Source organism: Protopterus annectens, chromosome 1.part0 (genome assembly GCF_019279795.1).
Source record: "Protopterus annectens isolate FY-2018-M chromosome 1.part0, PAN1.0, whole genome shotgun sequence".
NCBI classification, from domain to species: Eukaryota; Metazoa; Chordata; order Ceratodontiformes; family Protopteridae; genus Protopterus; species Protopterus annectens.
Window position 1 is genome coordinate 1306551180 of NC_056725.1, and position 23861 is coordinate 1306575040.

The 23861-nt window shown below is 44.3% G+C and overlaps 1 protein-coding gene across 1 annotated transcript in view; it reads right to left on the reverse strand.

Annotated features, from left to right (window-relative positions):
- EIF3D (eukaryotic translation initiation factor 3 subunit D) overlaps nucleotides 1-23861 on the reverse strand; it is a 1307751-nt gene that overhangs the window by 1145032 nt on the left and 138858 nt on the right. The window contains 1 exon segment of the mRNA XM_044070941.1: nucleotides 2985-3030. Coding sequence (XP_043926876.1) covers nucleotides 2985-3030 — 46 coding nt within the window.

The following is a 23861-nucleotide window of genomic DNA, read 5'->3' on the forward strand; positions in this document are numbered from 1 at the left end:
TAGTAGCTGAGTAGGCCTGAAAACCCCTTCGGAAGCCGGTACCTGCACAGCTCGGACCCATCGAAGGAGCATTGTCGAAGGTCCTGCAACAGAAATATTTAAAGGCCTGGTTGGCTCCTCATGAGAGTCTGTTTCGCCGTCGGTTCTGAAATGGCCGGCGACAGGGCTGCAAAAGCCTCACTGGCGGCCGAACCTGAAGCTGGCTCGCTTGTGCGCTATCATCAGATTTGGACCTCGGAGGCCTGTCTTTATCCTTGCGGCGTTTGTGAACTCCGGTAGCGGGACCGTATCAGATGACATTTTGTAGTTAAAGCGCTACAAGTAATGAAAAGCAAAATCGTACCTTCGCAATTGTATGCGCTGATTGAATCTAGCACAAAACTGACAACTAGCTACGTCGTGGTCAGGGCCTAAGCAAGGAATACAGTAAGAATGAAAATCCTTATGAGGTATTTGCTTCCTACATGAAATACAATTATTAACTTTTTCTGACATCAGAGTGGAGCAAGAAAAAAAGTTTCCCCAACAGGGTACTTAGCTTTGAGTGGAGAAAAAAGTCTTCGGACCGAAGTATAAAATTTCGTCAGGAGTCAGCCGACCGGCACTTGCGAACTGCTATCACCGCACAGCAAGAAAGACTGGAGAAGATGGCGTCGGCTGTCAGCTTTGTACTCCTGGCGCTCTGATGTCAGGGAGCATGGTTGAACAGCCGACGCCGGACCCAGACTTTGGGATTCTGGCCGACCGAGGGCTGCCTGCCGGCAGGGGAGAACCCTACAGTCATGACTGCAACAGTGAAACACGATGAACATCAGGTGGTTCCTCCGTGTAATCTCAAGTTTGTTTTGGAAAAACAAACTCTTTCTCCAGCTGAAGCAGCTCTTCAAGATGACTCGAGGTTTTTTAACATGGTAAACAGTGCTACTGACTGCTGTGACCTCCACAAGAATACTACACGAGTTGCAAGCTCTTATGGTGGGGAGTCAAGCTTACCTCATTTTCTGTAAGGAAAGGGTTCCATTGACAACTAATCCATTTAAAGCCTGAAGTGTTATCAGAGAGTTTACTTTATGAAAAGCATTCCATCTCCCTTGCCTCAACGAGGGGGAAAAGATCCTCAATACCCTGGATGTCCACAAGACAACCTGGGTACTATATTGACAGAACAAAATCTTTTAGGAACTCTGATCAGTTATTCATTTCAGGCTAAGTTAAGAGGAAAGGACAACATGTGCCAAAGCAGACTATTTAGAAGAGTCTCATGCTATTACCTTTTGTTACACCCACCACAACAAAGCACTTCCAGGCAAGGTTAAGGCTCATTCTATCAGGTCTGCGACTTCATCTCTGGCTTTTTGAAAAGGTTTAGATGTAGAAGCAGCAACCTGATCCTCAATGGGGTCTATATCACGTAGTCGAAATTCTGTAACCTAAATGTTCAAACTTACAGAATTTCGAATACGTAAAAAAAAATAAATAAATAAAGGGTTGTAAGCAGGGGGGCAAGCCCGCCTGCACCCCCACTCTTCAAATATTCCAACTCCGAAACCACACTACAATGCGGTAAATGGAATTTTCCCTTTATTGCACTGTAGTGTGGTCTCGGAGTCAGTATATTTAAAGAGCAATGGTGTGGGTGGCACAGCCCCCCCTCGTGGGGGGTGCAGGGGGGGCTTGCCCCCCCCCCCCGCTTAGAGCTGTCAGGACGTTGTTCCTATTTTTTATTTATTTTGCTTTTGAAGTATGTCAACTTCGAACATATGGTCTCTACCATATCACGTTCGAAGTTGTTATACTTCGACTACGTGATATAGACCCTCCTCAATGCATACTTTTACAAAGCACTATAAAACTACATCCCTTACCCATGTCCCAGACAGGTTTCATTAGGTCCATTCTCCAAGGTCTCCTGGGCCTCATCATTCCACCTCCTAGCGAGTTTAAACTATGGTAATCTATCCATAACGATCAACATAGTACAGTTGTGTTAAGTAAATTTACCATAACAGTAGACTCTTGAATGGTCACTGCTGCAGTGATCACTCCCCTCCTTCCTTTTCTCTTATTTTTGAAGCCAGGATGGGGAGCAATCTATCTACATGTGTACACCCACATAAAAATAAAATAAAATTGTGCAACAGTTTTCAGGAAAGTGCTGAAAGGCTTGGCTCCCAAACCACAGCATCTTCAGCTCAGCTTCAGCTGAGCAACAGTCTGAGCACATGGAATGTGCCCTTGAAGCTTTGGAAGCTGTGAAACTGTTATAGTTTCAGCAGGATATAAACCCATATAGCTAAGGCTATTGCATCAGTGATCATTCAAACTTCTACTGTTATGGCAAATACACACACATCAGAGAGACAAAAATTTGTGTACACATTTCTAAGAAAAAGGTAAACATTACATACGAGTATAAACCTAAAGTTATTACACAAAGTAAAGTAATTTGTACTACGTCGTGCACAGACATTCTAGAGAAATCATTTGGAATACTGACTTCATGGAGGTTTGACCCCATCTAGTGTGTGTGTGTGTGTGTGTGTGTGTGTGTGTGTGTGTGTGTGTGTGTGTGTGTGTGTGTGTGTGTGTGTGTGGAGTACTTAAGCCCAAATCTGAAGAAATTGTGCAAAGGATCAAAACTATTCTATTTTTTCATAACATGGATTTTCTCAAACTTGCAAATAACAAAAATCAAGATAGATAATAGTACTAGTAAAAGAGAGAGAGAGAAATACAAATCTTTATAAGTTAATAAAGAAAGGCAACGAGTCATTCTACAACTTATAAGTTAATAATTCTGTAAATTTTGTGCCTTTAGCCTGAACTGTGAAAAAAGTCACAACTCCAGTCCACATATCAATTTAGCTAAAGTTAGTTACTTTTACTTCAACCAGGTATATATTTCTAATACAGTAGACTTCACATGTTTTTATGCATACAGCAAAGAAAACGCAACTTTCAAATTTCAGAGTTTGGATACCTACTTGTGTATCTCTTGTCTTGATATGTAGCCCCAGTCCAGTCAGCAACCTATGTTTAAAAAATATACATACATCAGCAATTATTTCTTTACTTATTTGCAACTGGATCAAGCACAGATTATCAATCACCACCTGGTAGATCATGCAAAGAACAGCAATCACCATCTGGTATACTAGCTTAACAAGAAAACATTCAACTTGAATAAATTGTGGCATCATAGACAGCTGAGAAAATCCAATCTCTTAAACATTCTCAAAGCTACAAACCATCCTTGTGATATTCAAACTGCCGCAGTGGTACAGCGGTAGCATTGTTGCCTCATAGCAAAAAGTTCTCCTGTTCGATTCTCGGCTGGAGTGCCTTCTGTGTGGAGTCTGCATGTCCATACCGCGGTCGAGTGGCCTCAGAAAGACATGCGTGAATGGGCATGCCTTCGCTGAAGGTTGGGAGTCAGGGTGGCAACTCGGCACCTTAAAAATCGACTGCCGATCATTAGCGGAACAGAGTTCCGCAGTGGTGACCCCTAACAAGGAAAAGCCGTTAAGACAAACATTACTACACGAATAAAAATCTTCATGACAAATAAATAAAACATTCCTGCCTCTTCTGCCTCATACAGTATGGAAGTAAAGACTAAAAGGTCCACTCTGCACCAAAAGTTTTCAGTGGCTGACATTTTTTTGTTTCCATCCTGCCCGTTAGCCATTGTTCTTAATGAGATAAAAAAAAATATTTGAGATGCTAAATTCCAAAGAAAAATATGCTACAGAAAATAGAACTAATAAAAACAAGGAAAACTGCCCAAGTTGCCAGACTGCAAATACTTTCAATTTAGTAACAACCCTCTAGCACAACCTCAGAATGTTGAGTTAAAGAAGGCTTATAAGACTACGTCCTGCATCAAGACATCCCCATAGTGATCGGACTTTGCTAATCGACTACAGTGGAATGTACTACCGCACAATTTAGTGAGAGACACTGGGGGATAATTATCTACACTAACATGCATTAGTTCTATGGTTTAGCCATATGGGTGCTGGGGGGACTGGACAGAATTTTTTTTTCATCTGTGTCAAGGTAAAGTCCACTCCTTTTGTATTGGTGCAACTCTGGACAGGTTTTCCACAACTGGGGAGGTGTAAATTCCTATCCATGTTTGTGTGAGGAGACTTTACAGGATTCCATGGAAGCAAAAGCATAAGGGAAGCAATGCTGAGCATTCTGAATCGGGCAGTTAGGTCCTTCATGAATGCCACACATTTCACTACTGTTTTAAGAAGTCTAGGCATCTAAAGAAGTTGCAACAGATTGTGCTCTCAAGCAAACACCTAGGTTATATGTTTCATTCCTCAGTGATAATGCTACACACAAGTATTCCCTTGGATTAAGAATACCACCTAAAAATGTTAACTATTTTTAGAATCTAAATTGGGTATGTTTCAACACACATAGACAACTTCACCTGGCCAAGTCTAACAACTTCATTGCCTCAGTGTTCCCCAAGGTGGTGCTGACTTGTGTGCCAGTGAAATCCATTGGAGAAGTTCCCTTCAGTGTTAAACTGAAGATGCATCTGTCTTTTTTTCCAGACGTTTTAATGGATATTAAAAATGCCATAGCTATACTTGATCAAAAACTAAAAGTATGTGTCTGTCAAAAGCCACAAGGACCAAAGCAGTGACTGACACTGGGTGCTTTAGTTACTGACAGGTTTGCTGAAAATAAGCAACATGTGGAATATGTACTTAAAATAATACTTTACCAAACAGACAGAACCAAGAGGACAGGTAAAACAAAACAAGCATCTTCCTTATCAACAAGCAGTCCAGAAATTATTACATGAAGCTTCTGTGGAAACTGCTTCTGTTCATTGTTAGGACATGATATTTTTTTACAAATCCTCTAATACAGAAAGCTCTCGAGTTCTGATGCAATGTCCTTATAACTTCAAATTCTCCACCAAAATCTGCAATAATTAAATACTCTTTTGCTTCATGCTAAGAACAGAATATTAACTCATTCCACCTAGCTACTGTGGAATGTCACATCCTGCATCCTACATACATTCTAGCTTTTCTATGAATTTTTAGGAAGTATGTTTTGAAAATCAACTTTGAAAATAATAAAAGCTAAACAAATATTTTGTTAACAGTATTTTTTTTTAAAGGAGAAAGAAAGCCTTCATTAAAAACATATTTACACTGATGATAAAGTCACAGTCTTGATGCGAATACATAAGTGTGCATTTTGTAGTGTGTGCATATGTATGTATATATGTAAATTTCTATCCCACATATTCCCCAAGATGCAGCAACTGGACTATGTGAAATCTGTCCCATGTCTTTGCTACTTAATTTCCACCTTCCATACTGAACATTCTTGCATATTTCTTCAGAAATTTACTCTCTTTCACTATACTCCCTTTTCTAGGTCCCCTGATCCACCCTCACTATTGTAAATCCAAGTTACAGATGCCACCCATAAGAATGTTCCCTGCTGAAAATGTACTACTTCTCTCAAAATTCTCCTAGGTTCTCCAACAGCAGTTTTACGCAGTATACAAATGCATGCCATCGTAATCATCCTCCCCAGCCAGTACAACACCTTGTGACCATAAACATGCCATTACTGTCTTTTTTCCCATCATTAATGGGGCCCCTCTTGCAAATCGGTGTTACAACCCTTTCTCCCCCCATTCCCAATATTCCACTAAATACCATCCTTGAAATAATTTCTTTGTCAAATTCACATGCTCATTTCTACCAAACTTAGTCACCTTTCAAGGCTGTTATTTGCACCCTACACATCTTAACATAATTCAATACTCTATTATTGTCATTATCTACAAGGTCGTTTACCTTCCATGTTACTAGCAACAAAGCATTCATTTTGATAAAAATGTCATTACCACCCCCATCCCTCATATTGTACAGGACTGTATTGTGGAGTCCACCTCTACAGCCAGTCACAAGCACAGTCCCTCAGGGATCAGTCCATCAGTCCAAGGACTGCTCCTTTTTGGCATTTACTTCTCTGAGATCAAGGCCAACATCAAAGGAATCTGGCTAACGAAATTTGCAGATCATTGCAAAGAACAGTCACAAAACCCCCCAATGACACAAATGTTATCCAGGAAGTGCTGACAGACAAATAACTGGTGTCAGAGCCATGGACAAAAACTAAATGTCAAGAAATGCATAATGGTATCCTTCGGAAAGTCATCCATGTGTGGTAACTACTCTATTGACAACACACGTCTAAGAGCTAACTCAGTAGTCAAGGACTTGAGGGACACAGTCAGTAATTTAGCCTTTGACAATCATGTGTCTAAAGTAGTGAGAAAATTATTAATTATTGTGCAAGTTACCAAAAAAAAAAAAAAAAGGTATGGCATCTAGGTCCAAGGAAGTCATTGTTCCACTATATTCATCACACCTGTCAGAGTACAATACCCCCTTTGGTATGTACCTAACCAAGCACAACCAACAACTGGAATGTCCACAGAGGCTCCTCACTAAAAGAATACAGGGTGACCTGTGTGGCCATGGGTGGTTGGAGAAGAAGACCTGGGTTGTGGGTCACTTGTGCCAACCATCACTGGGTTTCTAGTTTCAGGCAGGGGAGAAGGGAGATCTTGTACTGCAGAGGATGGGACTGTTGTATCCAGTCTGACCGTTGAATAAACTGACTGAAAGCCTGCCAGTCAGGCATGCTTTCAGAAGGGGCAGAGAGGTGCTTTTGATTTTTCTTTCCTCTTACGGGGCCTAGCTGGCATCTGAAGGGAAAAGGCCTAGATTCAGTAAACTGTAAAGGACCGGAGGCATCCAACAAGCCTGTGGAAATTGCTGCCCCCCCCCGGCATTGGAGACCGATGTCGGTGCAGCCTCTAAGGACGTGCCATCTGCCCAGAATTGTGCAGCTTCCATGGAGATATCTACTACATCCTGTTCAGTGGTACCAGATTTCTCTACTAGGTCAACGTTGGGCACAGGCTGAAGGTCAGCAGGAAGAGGTGCAGTGGTAGACCATATGGTCCTGGCCTTTTTCGGTGATTCCAAAGGTACATCGGATGATGCCTCCATGACTAACGTAATTTGTTTTAACCTCCAATTTTCTAGATATAAATTAAGCGCATGCAAGTGACTATGTACAGTTCTGGGCAAGAACGCCTGACAAACAGAACAAACCTTGTGGTCGTGCGGTCGACCCAAGCTGAAAAGGCACTGGTCGTGTGCATCCTTATAAGGAATCTGCCAGCCGCACTTACACTTGCCTTTTCTAGATGACATGAACAGGCAATGAATAAAATATAATGGGACTGAAAGGATCCCCAATGGGGTACTTATTTCTCGAATGCGACAACAGCGAGAGCCAGAACACCCGGCATACGACTGGCAGCTGAGAAGTTCTGAGGGCTGGTGCATGCAGATGTCACTTTTAAGGCCCACTTTTTCCAACAGCCATGCTAGACGTCCGACGCACCACAAAGAGAGAGACTGAAAACTTGTGCATACTGGCCACACATATGCGAAGCAAGAGGAGTAAACCCACATGTAAAATACTGCAACATTGGAATAGAAGGATATCATGTCCTATGCAAACCACCTCAAGACCTCATCCCTGTACTTTGTTTCCTACAGGCTTTTCAGGGGAGCTCTATGCCTGGCATACAAGGCATTATCCGACCCCTCCCTGATGGACCTCCTGCATATCCACTAAACAAACAGCACCAGAATTACCCATTCCAAAGACTTGCTTGTAATACAAAAAGGACCTGCTGGAGAGAGAGGTATGTATCCCAGACACTACTTCTCTCTGGAATCGGGTCTTCAACCATGTGAACCAGATTTCCTCCCTAACTCAACTGAAGTGTAACTTGGATAATTGGATGTGAAAGTACAGCTGTGTACACTTGCCATTAAAGTAGATGGTCGAGTGCATTCACTGTTGCAGTCATCACATTTGAGTTATCCCTGCCAGGGTAGCCCTCGGCCGGCCCGAACACCAGAAGATTAGTATTTCTGCATCAGTTGCTGTCGCTTGAGGACTGACGTCAGGTCGTTAGTAGTATAAAGTAAGGCAGCCGACGCCATTACATCAGTTTTTCTTGCCCTAACCTGTCAGGAGCCCCCAAAGTAGGAGGCCAGGTTCTGGTGGAAGAACCCCACCAGTGGAAAATAAATACCAATATGTCCCTTGTAAGGAAAGAAAGAGAATAAAGGGGGATAGAGGGAGGGAAACCAGGACTGCAACAGTGAATACACTTGAACATCTACATTTATGGTAAGTGTACACAACTGTACGATGTCCTTCATGTTTCACCGTTGCAGTCATCACATTTGGGTAGATTCTCAAAGCTGAGGAAATGGGTGGAGGCAGTCAAAGAAACTAGGGGCTGGCTGGGATGCTCTGCAAAGCTGCAGAGGCAAACCCTGCTCTGGAATTGGAGAAGAGAGGCAGGTGGTAATGCTTGCTAAAAGTGTGAACGGATGTCCAAGTGGCAGCCTCAAGGATGTCCCTTGGTGGGGACACCTCTTAGGAAAGCTGGTGAGATAGAGGCTGCTCTGGTGGAGTGTGTCCTGACCCCCTTGGGGGGAGGCTTTCCATGCTGTTTGTAGTACAAATGGATACAGTGTGCTAACCATTTGGAAATGGTCTGCTTGGAGATGGCTTTACCTTCTGCCCCTGTAGCAAAGCTAACCAGCAATTGATCAGACTTTCTGAAGGACTTAGTCCTATCCAGATAGAATCTGAGCTGTCTGTGCACATCTAGAAAGTGAAGAATCCTTTTCCCCCTTGTTCTGGGGATTAGGAAGGAAAGAGGGCAGATGAATGGATTGGTTGAGAGCCACACTGGACACCACCTTGGGCATAAAGGATGGGTTAGTTCTGAGGGATACCCTGTCTGCATGGAAGAAGATGAAGGGTTCCACAGCCATGAGTGCTTGCAGCTCAGACACTCTTCTGGCTGAAATGACTGGCCAGAACGAAAGCGGTCTTCCAGGAGAGAAATTTAGCTCTGCAGAAAAAGCTGGTTCGAAAGGGGACAGGGTGAGCTTTTCCAAGACAAAGTTAAGGTCCCAAGCTGGCGTTGGTGCCCTTCTGGGGGGGAGCCTCAAGTTGTGAGCCCCTCTGAGGAACTGTTTGATCAAAGGGTGTGAGAAAAGGGGCTGCTCAGTGGGAAAATGAGCAGAAATAGCACAGGCATGAATTTTTATGGAGGAGAAAGAAAAACCACTGTGTAGTAGGGTCAACCAAGTAATCCAGAATGAGAGAGGATGGAGGGCTGCGCCGTACTGGCTCCTTTAGCCTGGATCCAGGTGCAGAACCTTTTCCATTTATCTGCATCATAAGACTTTCTGGTGCTAGGACATCTGGCTTCACGGAGAACATCCAGAACCTATTTACTTAGAATGGCAGATTGGTTCGGGGCTAGGGAATAAGCCAAGCTGCCAAAATGGTGTCTGCAATTTGAGATGCATGAATTCCCCTTCCCTCTGAGTCAGGAGGTTTGGAATCTGAGGAAGATGCCATGAAGGCAGCGGGGACAGGCTGTGCAGCAAGGGGTACCAGTGTTGTTGGGGCCAGTCTAGAGCTATAAGAATGGTCCTTGGTTTTTCCTCCCTTATTTTGAGCAGTACCCTGGGGATGAGAGGTGGGGGAGGAAGGCATAGACTGATAGATTCACCCAGGGGAAGGACAGGGCATCCACTTTCCAAGTCATGCAGTGATGCTCTGTGGTGCAGAATTTGCCGAGCTGATGGCTGGTCAGGAGGCAAAGAGGTCGACCTTCGGGGTTCCTCATTCCTGAGTTATTAGGGTGAGGTACTTCTGTTGAGTCGCCACTCGTGTAGGTCCAGAAGGTTTCTGCTTAATTGGTCTGCAACAGAGTTGAGAGAGCCTGGTAGGAATTGTGCTAACAGGTGCAGTTGCATGGAAGAGGCTGTGAGCCAAAGGGTCATGGCCAGCCTACATAGAGGGGAGGAGTGAGTCCCTCCCTTCTTGTTGATGTGCCACATCACAGTGGTGTTGTCTGTTTTGATCAGGAGAACCCCTGGAGAGAGAAAGGGTTTGAAAGCTATCAAGGCATCCTGCACAGCCATCATCCCTTTTTGATTGATGTGCAGAGGGTTTTCGTTGGGGCTCCATTGGCCCTGTATGCACCTGCCGTTCAGGAGTGTGCTCCAAGTGTAGTCTGATGCATCTGTGGTGAGGCTCCGGGTGGTGGGGGAGAAGGCTAGTCCCTTGTTGTGGGAGCATGCTGTTGCCCACCAAAGAAACTCCTTTCTGAGGCAAGGAATTATAGGAAGAATAGTTTCCAGGTCTTGATAGTGTTGACACCAAAGGCTCTTTGGGTACCACTGAAATTTCCTCATGTGCAGTCTGGCACATGGAATGAGTAATATGCAAGATGCCATGAACCCCCAGAGCTTGCAGGATCTTCCTTGAAGATAGTTGGGGCCTGGGGGCTAGTTGAGAGAAGTAGGTTGTCAAGAAAATTTCTCTGGTGTAAGGAATGCCATTTGAGATGCTGTGTCCAGACTTGCTCCCAGGAAGATTATCCTTTGGGTGGGCACCTGTTTGGATTCCTTTTTCTGCAAAAGGCAATGGCCGGAGCCAGACATTTTGTAAAAACTCTGGGAGCAGTAGATAATCCAAAGGGAAGCAAAGAGAACTGAAAGTGTTGAGATCCTACCCTGAAGCGCAGATATTTCCTGCACGATTCCCCGATAGGAATGTGGTATGCAGGCCTCTTTTAGATCTAGGGTGGCTAGCCAAGCGTCCTTGGACAGCATGGGCAGCAGCTGCTGGTGGGTGAACATTTTGAATTTTGGGATCACCAGGAAGGTATTTAGAATTCATAGATCGAGGATAGGGCACCAGGTGCCCTCTTTTCTGGGCACCAGAAAAAGTCTGGATAAGCCTTGGCCTATCTGTTCTGCAGGAATGTGCTCTACTGCTCTCAGAGAGAAGGGAAATGATTTGCTTTTGAGCCTCTGCCTACCGATTTGCTGGTAGATCTGGGAATACTTTTGGTGTTGGAAGGGTATGGAAGGAACATTTGTATCCCTGAGACCCAATGTTCAGAAACCACTGGTCCTTGGTTATGGTGGCCCAAGTGCTTGAGTGAAATAAGTGTTTTCCTCCTAGGGGTAGGTGAAGGTGGGCAGAGGGGGGGGGGTAGGAGGAGGAGGCGAGTCATTGTGAGTTCTTACCATAAGGGGGTGGCTTAGAACTCCCTGCTTTTGAAGTGGCGGTAGTCCACTGCTTACATCTCTGCATTCCCTGGGGCTGCCGTCTGGGGGGTCTGTTTCCACAGGGTCTAGGCTGAGCTGATTTACTCGGAGCAGGAAAGGACCAGTGCTTGGAGAGACAACGCCTGCTGAACCTAGGGGGCTGGAATTGTAAGAAATCCTTAACTGTTTGCATAGATTTTTTTTAAGACCTCTTCTGCCTTAGTGCCAAATAAGTTATCTTTGTGCAAGGGGGAATCCAACAATTTAGATCAGACATGCTCTGGCAGGGGTTGTTCCTTTTAGATTCTGCTCAAGCAGGAAGGGAAGACATTTTTTTGTTTAAGGAGTTCCAGGGTATGTTGCTGAAATTTCAGCATATGGAACTGACAATTTAGTGCCCTGACAGCAAGAGCAGCTGAAGTGTATACTTTTTCTTACCCCATCTGTCCAATGCTCGGGAATCCCTGTCTAAGGGTGTGGGATTCTTAGCAGAGGATGCTTTAATCCCTTTTGGCCCTTGAGAAATGACCTCAGGGTCAGCTGCTGGATTTGTAAAAAGATATTTGTGCGAGTTAGGGACCCTATAGTACCAGTCTGGTTTTCTGGGAGCAGGAGGTAAGGCATCAGGAGTCGAGCTGGATTCAAGGAAAACATCATCCACAACATCCAGGATTGGGGGGATGGCCAAGGGTATGTGTTGTGGAAGATTAGAATTCCTTTAGTCTCTTTTTAGACTGAGGGTAGTCCTGACTCTTCCCATTGAAACCCTCCTTTAAATTATGCAGGGTTTCCTCAAAAGAGAAATCCTCTGGGGGAGAGACTGAAGGACTGGAGTACTCTGCATCAGAATCCTCATAAGTGGAGAGGGGTTGCACGTCTTCATAGTCAGATGCATCAGATTCATCTGACTCTTGTTCAGACTAAACTACAGGGGACAGATCTCTCTTCCTTTTTGAGGGGGTAGCTTGTCTTCCCCTGATTAGCATAAGGTCTTCTGCCATTTTAAGCATTTGAGACTGAGGCAAGGTAGCAGGCACCTGAGACTGGGTAGTCGGTTTCTTAGGTGTGGTTCGAACAATGGGCCTAAGAAACTCGCTCGTTTTTGAAAGAATAGTAGTCGCAAAAGAAGACGTCAGTTTGTGTCGAGATTCGGTAGTGTGAAGAACATCCTCGGAAGCCAGTGCCTGCTCAGCGGCTCCATACAAATCCAAGGTAGAGACGACCACAGAATCCTTAGTCGAAGAAGAGTTTTGCAGCATAACAGACTCCGAAAGGGTCTCGGTAGGGTCCTGCGAATCAACAGAAGCTGGCATCAGGAGCTGCAAAAGCACCTCACTGAGTACCGGAGGACTGACGACTAGCTTAATGGAAGGGTCGTCGAAGGTTTGGACCTGTGCGGTCTGTCTCAGTCTTGATCTTTACGTTTTTTCAGAAGATCTGCGGTCGAATGGTTTACCAAAGCCATATCGGAATTCAAAGACTGTAAACGAAAAGTCTGGCTACAATAAGGGCCCGGCGGTGGACAGTTCTGGCAATGAACAAAGCACAGAAGCGACAATGGGGGACGTCGTGGTCTGGGCCTAAACTTTTAGTTATGTACTTACCATAACTTCGGATGTATGGGATCCATCTCGCCTACATTCACAACAGATGGGTTCGGAGCCGATCCATCGGCTCCGACTCGGCAACTAATACACTAGCACGAAGTCTCTCATTGGCTGGGCTACTCCCTATCCCAGGATGCACTACACCTGCTTCCCCAGATCTTGTTTGTTCGCTTTCATACATCCATGCAAACACAGAAAAATTAGTAGTCACTATAACCAACTAAAGTTCTTCAAGAAAGATCTCCAAGAAAAAAGAGACTACAGCTCCTCTAAATCCGAATGGAAGGGGGAAGGAGGGTGGGTACTTATGAATGTAGGCGAGATGGATCCCATACATCCGAAGTTATGGTAAGTACATAACTAAAAGATGTAATGGGATCCTATCTCTACATTCACAACAGATGGGACAGCGTCCCTAGCACCTACATCCCGGGTGGCTCATTGGAACACACTCCTGAGAACTGTGGAACCAAAGGAAGCTCTGCCTCGAGAAACCACATCCAATTTGTAATGAGAAATGAAAGTGTGCCGAGAAGTCCAGGTTGCGCAGCACAAATATCATCTATTGATAACTTGGGTGAAAAGCTACGAAGTAGCCATTGCCCTGGTAGAATGAGCCTTGACTGGAAAGGGAAGGTCTTTGTTAGCCTGTGAATAAATAAAAATGATACAATCTTTAATCCATTTAGACATGGAGGTTTTGTTACTGGTTGACCCAATTTGTTCGCTGCAAAGGAAACAAACAATTGATTTGATTTCAGCGTTTGAGCGGTTCTATTCAAATAAAAGCAGTTGTCTATGTCGTCAATTGATGCAAAGTATATTCTGCGTTATTAGAGAATTCTGGGAAAAAGACAGGGAGTTCTATAGTTTGTTGAATACAGAAAGAGGAGGCCACTTTTGGTATAAATGCAGGGTTTAATTTCAATGAAACTCTATGCTTGTGAAAAATCAAATAGGGAGGATCAGAACAAAGAGCTTGAAGTTCTGAAACTCGCCTAGCAGATGTTATGGCTACTAAAAAGGCCGTTTTCCAAGACAGAAATTTTAAATCACAAGCAGCAGCTGGTTCGAAAGGACGGGCAGTTAGGGCAGCAAGAACCATATTCAAATCCCAAGGGGGAACAGGATGAGATAAAGGAGGCCTAAGGAGCCAAGCCCCTTTAAGGAAAGCCTTACAAAGTTTGTGAGACATCAATGAAGGTTCAAAGAAGCATGAAAATTAGAGATCGCTGCTAACTGAACCTTAATGGTAGAAACTGAAGAGCCCGACTGAAAAGGGAGGCCAGAAAATTCAGAACCTCCGATACTGGTGCAGTGAGAGGATCTATACCCCGTTCTTGAGCCCAGAAGGCAAACCTTTTCCATTTACTTGAATAAAGTTTGATGGTGGAAGGTTTATGAGAAGAAGACAGTATGTGGACCACGTCCGGCGAAAGAGCATTGTCTCGGACTAAGGATGGAAGTGGAGTAACCATGCTGCCAACTTCAGGGACCTGAGAGACAGATGAAGCCGTCCTGACTGATGAGTCAACAGGTCTGGCACGGATCCAGAAACCATGGACCTTCTATCGCATGCCTCTGTAGGAAAGGAAACCAAACTTGACGAGGCCAGTGCGGGGCAATCAAAATCATCTCGCTCTCCATGTAAATGGCCTTCTGTATCACCCTCGGTAGGAGGGAGCGGAGGAAGGCGTAGAAGACCGGGGCCAAATGTGAGTCAGAGCGTCCCTGGGAATCTGTCCCTGAGAAGGAAACAGTGTGAAGAACTCTCTGCATTTCGCATTGTGAGGGCTGGCAAACAGGTCGCAGCAAGGAAGACCCCATCTGTCGAAGATTTTCGCAGCTATACCCTGGTTGAGGGACCACTCGTGGGGTAAAAGAATGGTCCTGCTTAATCTGCCCGCAATCACATTGGACTTCCCGGTATGTGCGTTGCCATTAGAAAGCGGTTGGTAGCTACCGCCCAGTGCCAAAGTCTCATGGCTTCTCTGCATAGTGGGTAAGATCTGGTTCCACCTTGCTTGTTTATGTACCACACCACCGACATGTTGTCGGATAGGATAATGTCGGGCCCTGTGGGAGAGCGTGATGGAGAGCTTGGAGTACGAATAGTACCGCTCTCATCTCCAGGACATTGATATGCAAATGTGTTTCCTGGATCTGCCATGTGCCTTGGACCGACCTGTCCAGGTAATGACCCCCCCACCCTACCTGGGAGGCGTCCGTAGTCACAGTGGCAGCGGGGCGTTGAGGTATAAAGTCGCCCTGGTGAGATTTGATTGGAGAAGCCACCAATGCAGATCTCGACGGCAACTTTCCGTGATTATGATTAAGTGATTCAAGGGAAGTTCCTGATAAGACCATTGAACCAACAGTAGCCATTGTAAAATTCGCATGTGAAGTCTGGCCAAGGGAACTAAAAGTATGGTCGACGCCATCGAGCCCAACAGTTGTAGGATCCGATGGGCCGTGGCTCTTTGTAGGGGGAGACAGGATTTGACTTGATCTTGTAAGACCTGAATTCTTGCTGCCGGTAAAAAGGCGCATTCTTTTGTGTCTAAGTCTGCCTATGAAAGTATCGCTGAGATGGCTGTAGTACAGATTTTTGCAAATTGAGCGTGATCCCCAAGAAACAGCCCAAGGTGAGCGTGGCTCTGGCGCTTGGAGTAGTAGATGCTCGGAGGTGGCAGTAAGGAGCCAGTCGTCTAGATAAGGAAACACCTGGAATCCCAGACTTCTCAGGTGAGCAGTTACCACTGCCAGACACTTGGTGAACACCCTGGGGGCTGTGGTGAGACCAAAGGGCAGTGCTCGAATTGGAAATGACTGACTCCAGGAAGCGTAAATGTCTCCTGGACTCTTGAGCGATGGGAATGTGACAGTAGGTGGCCTGGAGATCTATGGAGCACATCCATGCATCTTGTCACAGCAAAGGAAGAATAGATTGAAGAGTGACCATTGAATTTGGACTTCTTCTGAAGCGATTCAATGAACTGAGGTCCAAAATGGGCCTGAAGTCCCCTGTCTTTTGGTACCAAAAATAATTTTGAGTAAGTTCCTGATCCGATCTGGTCGATGGGGACAGGCTGGATGGCTCTTTTTCTAGCAGCTTTGAAACCTCTAATGCTGCCTGATCCCGCTGACTGGGTGGTACGTCCGGGATTTCCCTTAAAGAAAAGGGGGTTTGTTGAAGGGGATGATATAACCTCCGGTAATAATCACGAAGCACCCACTGATCGCTTGTTATGGATTCCCAAGCTTGTGGGTGCGCCCTAAGCGACCCGACTGGCTCGGAGTTGCACAGTCGGGCAACAACTCAGGACGCTGGTTGTATGAAGAACCACGAAAGGAATCGCGGTCTCCAGAGTTACGGGGCCTCTGCCACCTCTGGGCGGCGTCTTCCAAAATCCCCTGCCTCTGGAGGGAATCACTGGGTGGAGTAGGGAAAGACTTCTGAGATTTTTTAAACCACATTTTCCCTCCTCTCCCGGCCTTGGGGTAAGGCCTAGAAGGAGCGGAAAATCGGGCCCCAACGGCAGTCAAAGTCTTGCCCTCCTGCTCGCACCGAGTTAGTGTGTCCTTCACCTTGGGTCCAAACAAAGATGACCCATCAAAGGCGTCAGCGAAGGAAGACTTGAAGGCCTCCATGAGCGAACACAAGCGTAACCAGGCTTGTCTCCTGAGGGCAACGCCTGTTCCCGCTGCTCTACTCGCCCTTGACGCATATGGAATGAGCCTCATGGACGAGTTAACAATAGAAAAGAGGGTAGTCATCTGTGTGCCAACAGTCGGGGCCAGCGCCTCAGGTAGGTTACCAACAAGAGAGTCATTTAGCTCTTTGAGAAGATCCCTTTGGAGCCTCGTAAAATGACATAAGTAGTTTAGCGACCGTAAGGCAAAGGCCGCTGAAGACAGTGCGCTTCCCGTGCCTATCCATACTCCTAGAATCCTTATTAGGAGGATGAATAGACGTCGAAGCCTCTGCCATGTCCTGCTGTGTGGCAGAAGCCACCACCAAAGCATCTACAGGCACACCCTTTGAGAGAAACTCCTTCTGGGGGGGGGCTGACAAAAATTTACTGGACCTCGCAGGCACCGGTTCCACAGAATCAGGGTGTTCCCACGCCCTTCGAGAAACCAAATCAAGGAGTTCATCGAAGGGCGGAGACACCCAGGAGGCGGAAGGCTGGGCCACAAAGGCCTTGAGGAAGACTGACTCCTCAGCTGAAGGGGTTTTGGCTTGCCAGTCACTTCTCTGTCTCAGAATCTCCAAGATATCTGAGAAGGAGATATCATCCGAAGATGATTTGGGGGACCCTTCTGCGTCATCGAGGTCAGTATCCGATGTAATAGACTCATCTTGGGAGTCTACGTGCTTCCTCTTACACAATTTCTTCCGTGGGGGTTCGTCCAAAGCAGTTTCGGACGGACCACCCGGAAGGGAACCCCCGATGGGGGTATCCTCAGGCCCTGGGGCCCCGCTGCCGGGGGGCTGCAACACAACAGAGGCACCAGTCTCCAAATCTAGGGACAGTGAGGTAGAATCTTGCTGAACCGGCAAAGGCATGGCCAGCGCGCTCCTCATGGCCTCAAAGGCGGACCACCAGAATCCAAGGAGGTCACTGGTCTAGAGGCCACGATGGCACTGGGAATTCCAGCAGCCGATGCTCGAGAGGAAGACTAGGCACGAAGCACCCAATCCCAAAGTATTCCCCTCGGGCCCGGCTGAAGAGGTCGCAGTACCAAACCCTGAACCGGAGGACAGGGTAGGAAGCACAGTCGGAACAGAGAGACCTCGAAGGGTCTCTGCTCCGACCGTATGGCTCCGCTTTGCTCCACCACCACCGACTCCAACGGCTCCGAGGAGGTTGGAGGAGGAATCGAATGTGTTGGAGGGGGGATCGGCTCCGAAGCTAACTGTGCTGGAGCCGAGACCAATTTAGTAAACACTGGAGATTGGAATAGCCTCTGTAAAACCCTATCCAGGTCCGAATCTGAAAGTCTCGATGATTTAGAGGAGGTAGACAATCGAGAAGACTTTCCTCTCGGCTCCGAGAGAAGGGACCCGGCTCGAACGGCTCCAATGTTAATCGGCGCCGACTCCACCACAGCATGGACCACCGTCGGCACAGAAGGAGCCTTCTCCGGAGCCGAGGGGGAAGAGTCTGAGCTGCACACTTCCACCGGCTCCGAAACCATTGGAACCGATGGAGGTGATTCACCTCTCGATACTCCCACTTGCGGCTCCGAAGACAATGGAGCCGAGGTAGGAGGTATCGAGGCAGACCCTTCGACCCTCGGCCCCGAAGTCAGTGGAGCCGAGGAAGAAGAGATCAATTTTGTCTTTAGAAGTCGGCTCCGGACGGACTTGTCGGAGCCGGCGATCTTCTTTGGAAGCAACAGGAAGATCTAAGGCTTCCTCAAAGAAGGCTTGATGAGCCCTTTCAATATTAATTTGTTCTTGTTCTTGAAGAACTCTAGATGAGAACGCATGACAGACGCTACAAGTCTCTTGCAGATGTTTCGGACCCAAACAATAAACACATACTGAATGACTGTCTGTAATGGACATTTTATACTTGCACCGAGTGCATTTTTTAAAACCTAACTTTTGTTCCTTAGACATGATACAGGCTACAACAAGTACAACTCTAAGGAAATACTACTCTACACAACAAGTATAGCACTACACACAAATTAAGCCAACTGAAAAGCCTTGAGACACACTGGCGCGAGTACTGGTGAAAGTTTACCTCACAACAATTTGAAAAGTTAAACGGCCCAAAGCCCTCTAATTTAAACGGGCTTTGCCCAAAAAACAACTAACCAAAGGTCAATAAAAACTAAAATCACTCAAAAGGTAGGGCAAAGGCCCTCTAACTTAAACGGGCCTTGCCCGACTGAACAAATTAAATTTTTTAGACACAAGCACTCAACAAAAACACAATAAGAACTAGTAATAAATAGCTGTTAAAACAGCTGTTTGGTTAATATGGACAAAATTTCCCTAGGTCAAGGACCAATAAGGTAAAAAGAACCACTTAGCTCCAGCCAAGTCGAGACCACGTCCAGCTTGTTAAGCGGCAAACGAGATCTGGGGAAACAGGTGTAGTGCATCCTGGGATAGGGAGTAGCCCAGCCAATGAGAGACTTCGTGCTAGTGTATTAGTTGCCGAGTCGGAGCCGATGGATCGGCTCCGAACCCATCTGTTGTGAATGTAGGCGAGATAGGATCCCATTACATCAAGTACTTAGCTTTAAAAGACTTCAACTTCAATTCGGAGAGGAAAACTCAGGTAGCGGCCAACAGTCAGTCGTGCAAACTGCTTCTACTTCAGGCTCCACAGCAAGAAAGACTGATGTAATGGCGTTGGCTGCCTTACTTTATACCACTGACGACCTAACGTCAGTCCTCACGCGACAGCAACCGATGCAGAAATACTAAGCCTCTGGTATTCAGGCCGTCTGAGGGCTACCCTGGCAGGGATAACCCAAATGTGTTGACTGCAACAGTGAAACACGAAGAACGTCCAGAAATTCATCCCTGATTTGGCACCTATGTCTCTAATGGACACAAGGCAACTTGTAAATGGTTCATCTCCAAGGCCACTGCTAGTAAATGCTTCAATCTGCCAAGCCCCTGCTTACACTCATCAAAGGTATGAAAACTTGTCAAGAGATCTGGGATGCATAGCTAGGCTTAAAATGGCCATTGTGTTTGTTAATCTAGTAAACACCTATGACTGCTGAGTGGGTGCTTCCATCTTGCAGCTTACAGATAGAGTGGCTGGTAGACTGATCTTGTATGCAAGTTGCTTCTCATCTGTACTTAAACTAGTCACATTTTTCCAGACTCTTCGCTTTAATAAGAACACTCCGTTAAACCCCCTACCCCCTCTTAACTCATAGCAAGCACACAAAACTACATATATTTTCAAAAAACAAAATCTATCTCATCAAATACAAGCAGTTGGTCAAAATAAATGGCTGCTCTCATATCTATTCATTGCAAAGTTGACAATGCTAATATGCATACATGTTAGAGCCTGTGTTCCCATCTACTCAGATTACTGTTCTTATTTCTTGAATTTCACTGATGTCAAGAAAAAACCTGCATGCTTTCAGTAAACAACAATTTAGCCTTAAGAAAAAGTGCATTGGTTAATGTAAATAAACTGTGTACCATTATACTTAAGAAATTCATGTAATAAGATGACTGTGGAAGTTATTTTACAACTAAGTGTAGCTATTCACTTCCCACAGCTTCACACAATGTCTTACTTTTTTATTTTATTTTTTATTTTCATTGAACTAGGTGCCCATATCAAAATCCTAGTCAGTTACTTAGCAAATGTTTTCATAATTTTGTTTCAGGTTTTCTTGAAAACACAACTCTACAGCTTAAACTAAAACTGTTAAAACTTCCACATCAAAAACAACTCTTCCCATTTTTAATCAACTTTTATTTCCAGATGCAATATGATCAAAACACATTTACACGCCATACCAACCAAAGACCACATTATATTAACTTGCTTCTTTCCTGTAGTTGTCACAATGCAAAGGCTGGACACCAAGCAAATAAGAGCAAGCACTTTCCTTAATCACTACAGTAAGGTAGGAGTCATGTTGATAAAGTAAAACCTTTCCCCCGCTCTTAAACAGCAAAACTCTAAAAGGCTCCGGTGTTAAGAAAAAAAACAGTATATAAATGATTACCTCCCTCCTGAACTCAGCTACAAAATCGCACAACTACATTAAAAGACCTCCTTAAATCACAACTGTATGCTACCCCTCTTTGCAACTGCAATGACCCCCCCCTCCCAAACAATCACCCCATTGTAGGAGGACACCCCCTGAGGCCTCCAATACTTACTTCTCACTATTTTTGAACCACCTATGTGCATTATAACTTTGTAAATATTGTAAATACGTACCTACTCTGAGTACCTCATGTTCATATATTGTACAAATACTGTAAGATTTGTGATCTGCTGTTTGACCTATGAGATTGTATTGCATTGGAATGTTTGCATTTAACTGTTTATGCCTTTTACATGTTAACATTCTGCCACTTGTTATCCAATGACTACTACTGCATTCAACTGTCATGCTTGACTAAAATGTCAACATTCTGCTTAATGTTAATCTTCAATAACCTATGAATTCCTACTGAAACTTCTTAGAGCTTTTCTCCCCAGGATTCCACTGAAAATGGGCACTAGCGGTCTATCCTAATACAACAAATGTTAAATAAATAAATAAAACCTGCAAAACATTAATGGACACATGTTATCACGAAAGCTGGAAATGGACATTTTAAAAAGCTGCCACACATAATAGATGGGAATAATGATGACTTCTTACCATAATGCTGACACTTTCCATACTATTTTGGAATATGAATGGTCTCACAGGTATAGATAAAGTATAATAAGAAATGTAGAGTGCAAATAGCAATGCTACAGGAGACATTTGGAAAAGACTGAGCATGTGAATTTGGAAAGAAAGGATTTTGTGAAGGACAGTCAGCAGAACATCAGGGGCAAAGGAAAAGATGAGTACTGACATTAAATTGCTAGAGGAGCTCCAATAGTGACAGAAGATGGGGAAAAAAGATAACAATGACATACTTGAAGTAAGGGGCTACTGGCAAGGGATGAGGATTACACTAGCACATATTTATATTCCACTCAAAACTGACATTATGAGGTTTAAAATGTTTTGGAGAAATAATAAGCTTTCAGCAGGGAATACTACTTATAGGTAGAGACCGAAATTTGATCTGCAATAATAAGGATGAAGGGGGGGGGGGGCTATAAGGGAAAATATACCAAAACAGGGTAGATTTCTGAAGTGTATTAAAATATCTGGTACAGAAGATCTGAATTTGGTAAAAGAAACTCACAAGTTGCATACTATTCCCCAGGGTACATTAACTGGCCTAGACTACACAAATTACATTTCACAAGAATATATGCATTTAATTGACTACTTTGTAATTGTTGGCGCATGATGTGAAACAGTTACTGGACTTATGTAAAAGATAAAAATGCAGGGTAATGAACACCGGCACTTCTGCACCTACCTGTTACAAGGAAATTTAAGGAATGGGCAGTGGAAATAAATTTGAGAGTTATTAGGGAAGACGGAAAGTACTCCGGAAGTTACAGCCAGTGAGTAAGGCAAAATGAAATGGAGTTTAAAAATAAAAATAAGGCAGAAATAAAAAAAAAAATCTGGTTAAGAAGTAACAAGAATTTTTTACAGGGGTTGACAAAGGTTAAAGTATTAAAATAAGGGAAATCTCAAAAGAAGACGACCTGTAAGTGCAGTGTTCTGAAGAGAAAAATACGGGAGTAACTGGATAATATGCACAAGTTTAGAAAGGCTGCTCTTTACTAACTGTTTTGTGATAAGTCGGCCCACAAAAACGTTTAGCATAACTTGGATAAAAGGTTGATGCCAAACTTATCATAGCCATAGATCCTGTAGGTATTAGAGATATTTTGGAAATTTTATGAAAATTTGTATAAAGCAGAAAACTGGGGAAATAAAAAGCACATAAGGAAGTAGTTATGGAAAACTTAAATATGCCAAAGTTGGAGGCAGAAGAGGCTCAAGAACTAACATCTAAGATAGGAAGAGACTACATACAAATGGTAATATATAACCAATCTGCATGAATGTCTCAAGAAATAGTACTGCAGTGGAAGTTTGGAAACTAGGATGGATGAAAATGATAAAGATCTGGAAAGTTCTGTAACAATATTTTAAAACGAGACGAGGCAGCAACATCCTGGAAAAAAAAAATCACTGGAGGCTGTTATATCTAAAGACAGTAAAGCCCATCAGATGGGGCCCTTCATCATTACCATCAGATGGTAATGGTGAGTGTGGAAGAGGGGTGAAGAAGAGAGTACAGGCAGGATGGAGAGGGTGGAGAAGAGGGTCAGGAGTGAAATGTAATAAACGAGTACCAGTAAGAGTGAAAGGGAAGGTCTACAAGAGGGTAGTGAGACCAACTATGTTATATGGGTTGGAGACAGTGGCATTGACAAAAAGGCAGGAGGAGTCAGAGCTTAACGTGGCAGAGTTGAAGATGTTAAGATTTGCACTGGGTGTGATGAGGGTGGACAGGATCAGGAAAAAGTATATTAGAGGGTCAGCCCAGGGTGGAAGGTTTGGAGACAAAGCCAGAGAGGCAAAACTACGTTGGTTTGGACAGGTGCTGAGGACGGATGCAGAGTATACTGGGAAAAAGATGCTAAGGTAACAGGAAAAGAGGAAGGCCTAAAATAAGGTTTATGGATGTGGTGAGAGAAGACATGCAGGTGGTTGGTTTGACAGAGCAAGATGCAGAGGACAGGAAGAACTGGAAACAGTTGATCCACTGTGGCAACCCCTAACGGGAGCAGCTGAAAAAGAAGTAAAAGCCCATCAGATCCAGATTCATATAGGTCAATTTCAATTTTAAAACAATGGATTGTAAAATGCTTATGTCTATAATACCTAAAAAAATTACAAAGGTGATGCCAAAATTGATAGATATGGATCAATGTGGTAGGCAAACATTTGACAATATTATTAAAACAATAATGATTCACAGGGAAGTTGAACACAAAAAATACCACTGATATTGGTGGGTCTTGATGCAGAAAAAAAAACATTCAACAGAGTAAGCTGGGGTATTTTATGAACAGGGCTTTGGAACGATTTGCATTTCCTGATACAATAACAAAGTTAATTAGGAGGATACAAGAGATATGAGGGAAAAATCAAAGTGGGAGAGTTCCTCTCTGCTAAGTTGCGTCTGAACAGAGAAGCCAGGCAGACAAGTCTTCTTTCCCCTTAGTTATTTGCATTACATTTAGAACCACTAGCAAAGAAAATAAGGCACTCCAAAATTCAAGGATATAACTGGTATGGTATTCAAGAAAAGTTAGTTTTATTTGCAGATTATTTTGTATCTATAAAAAAAATTAAATTAACATTATATTTTTACTTTTTAAAGAAAAAAATATTTTTTTTT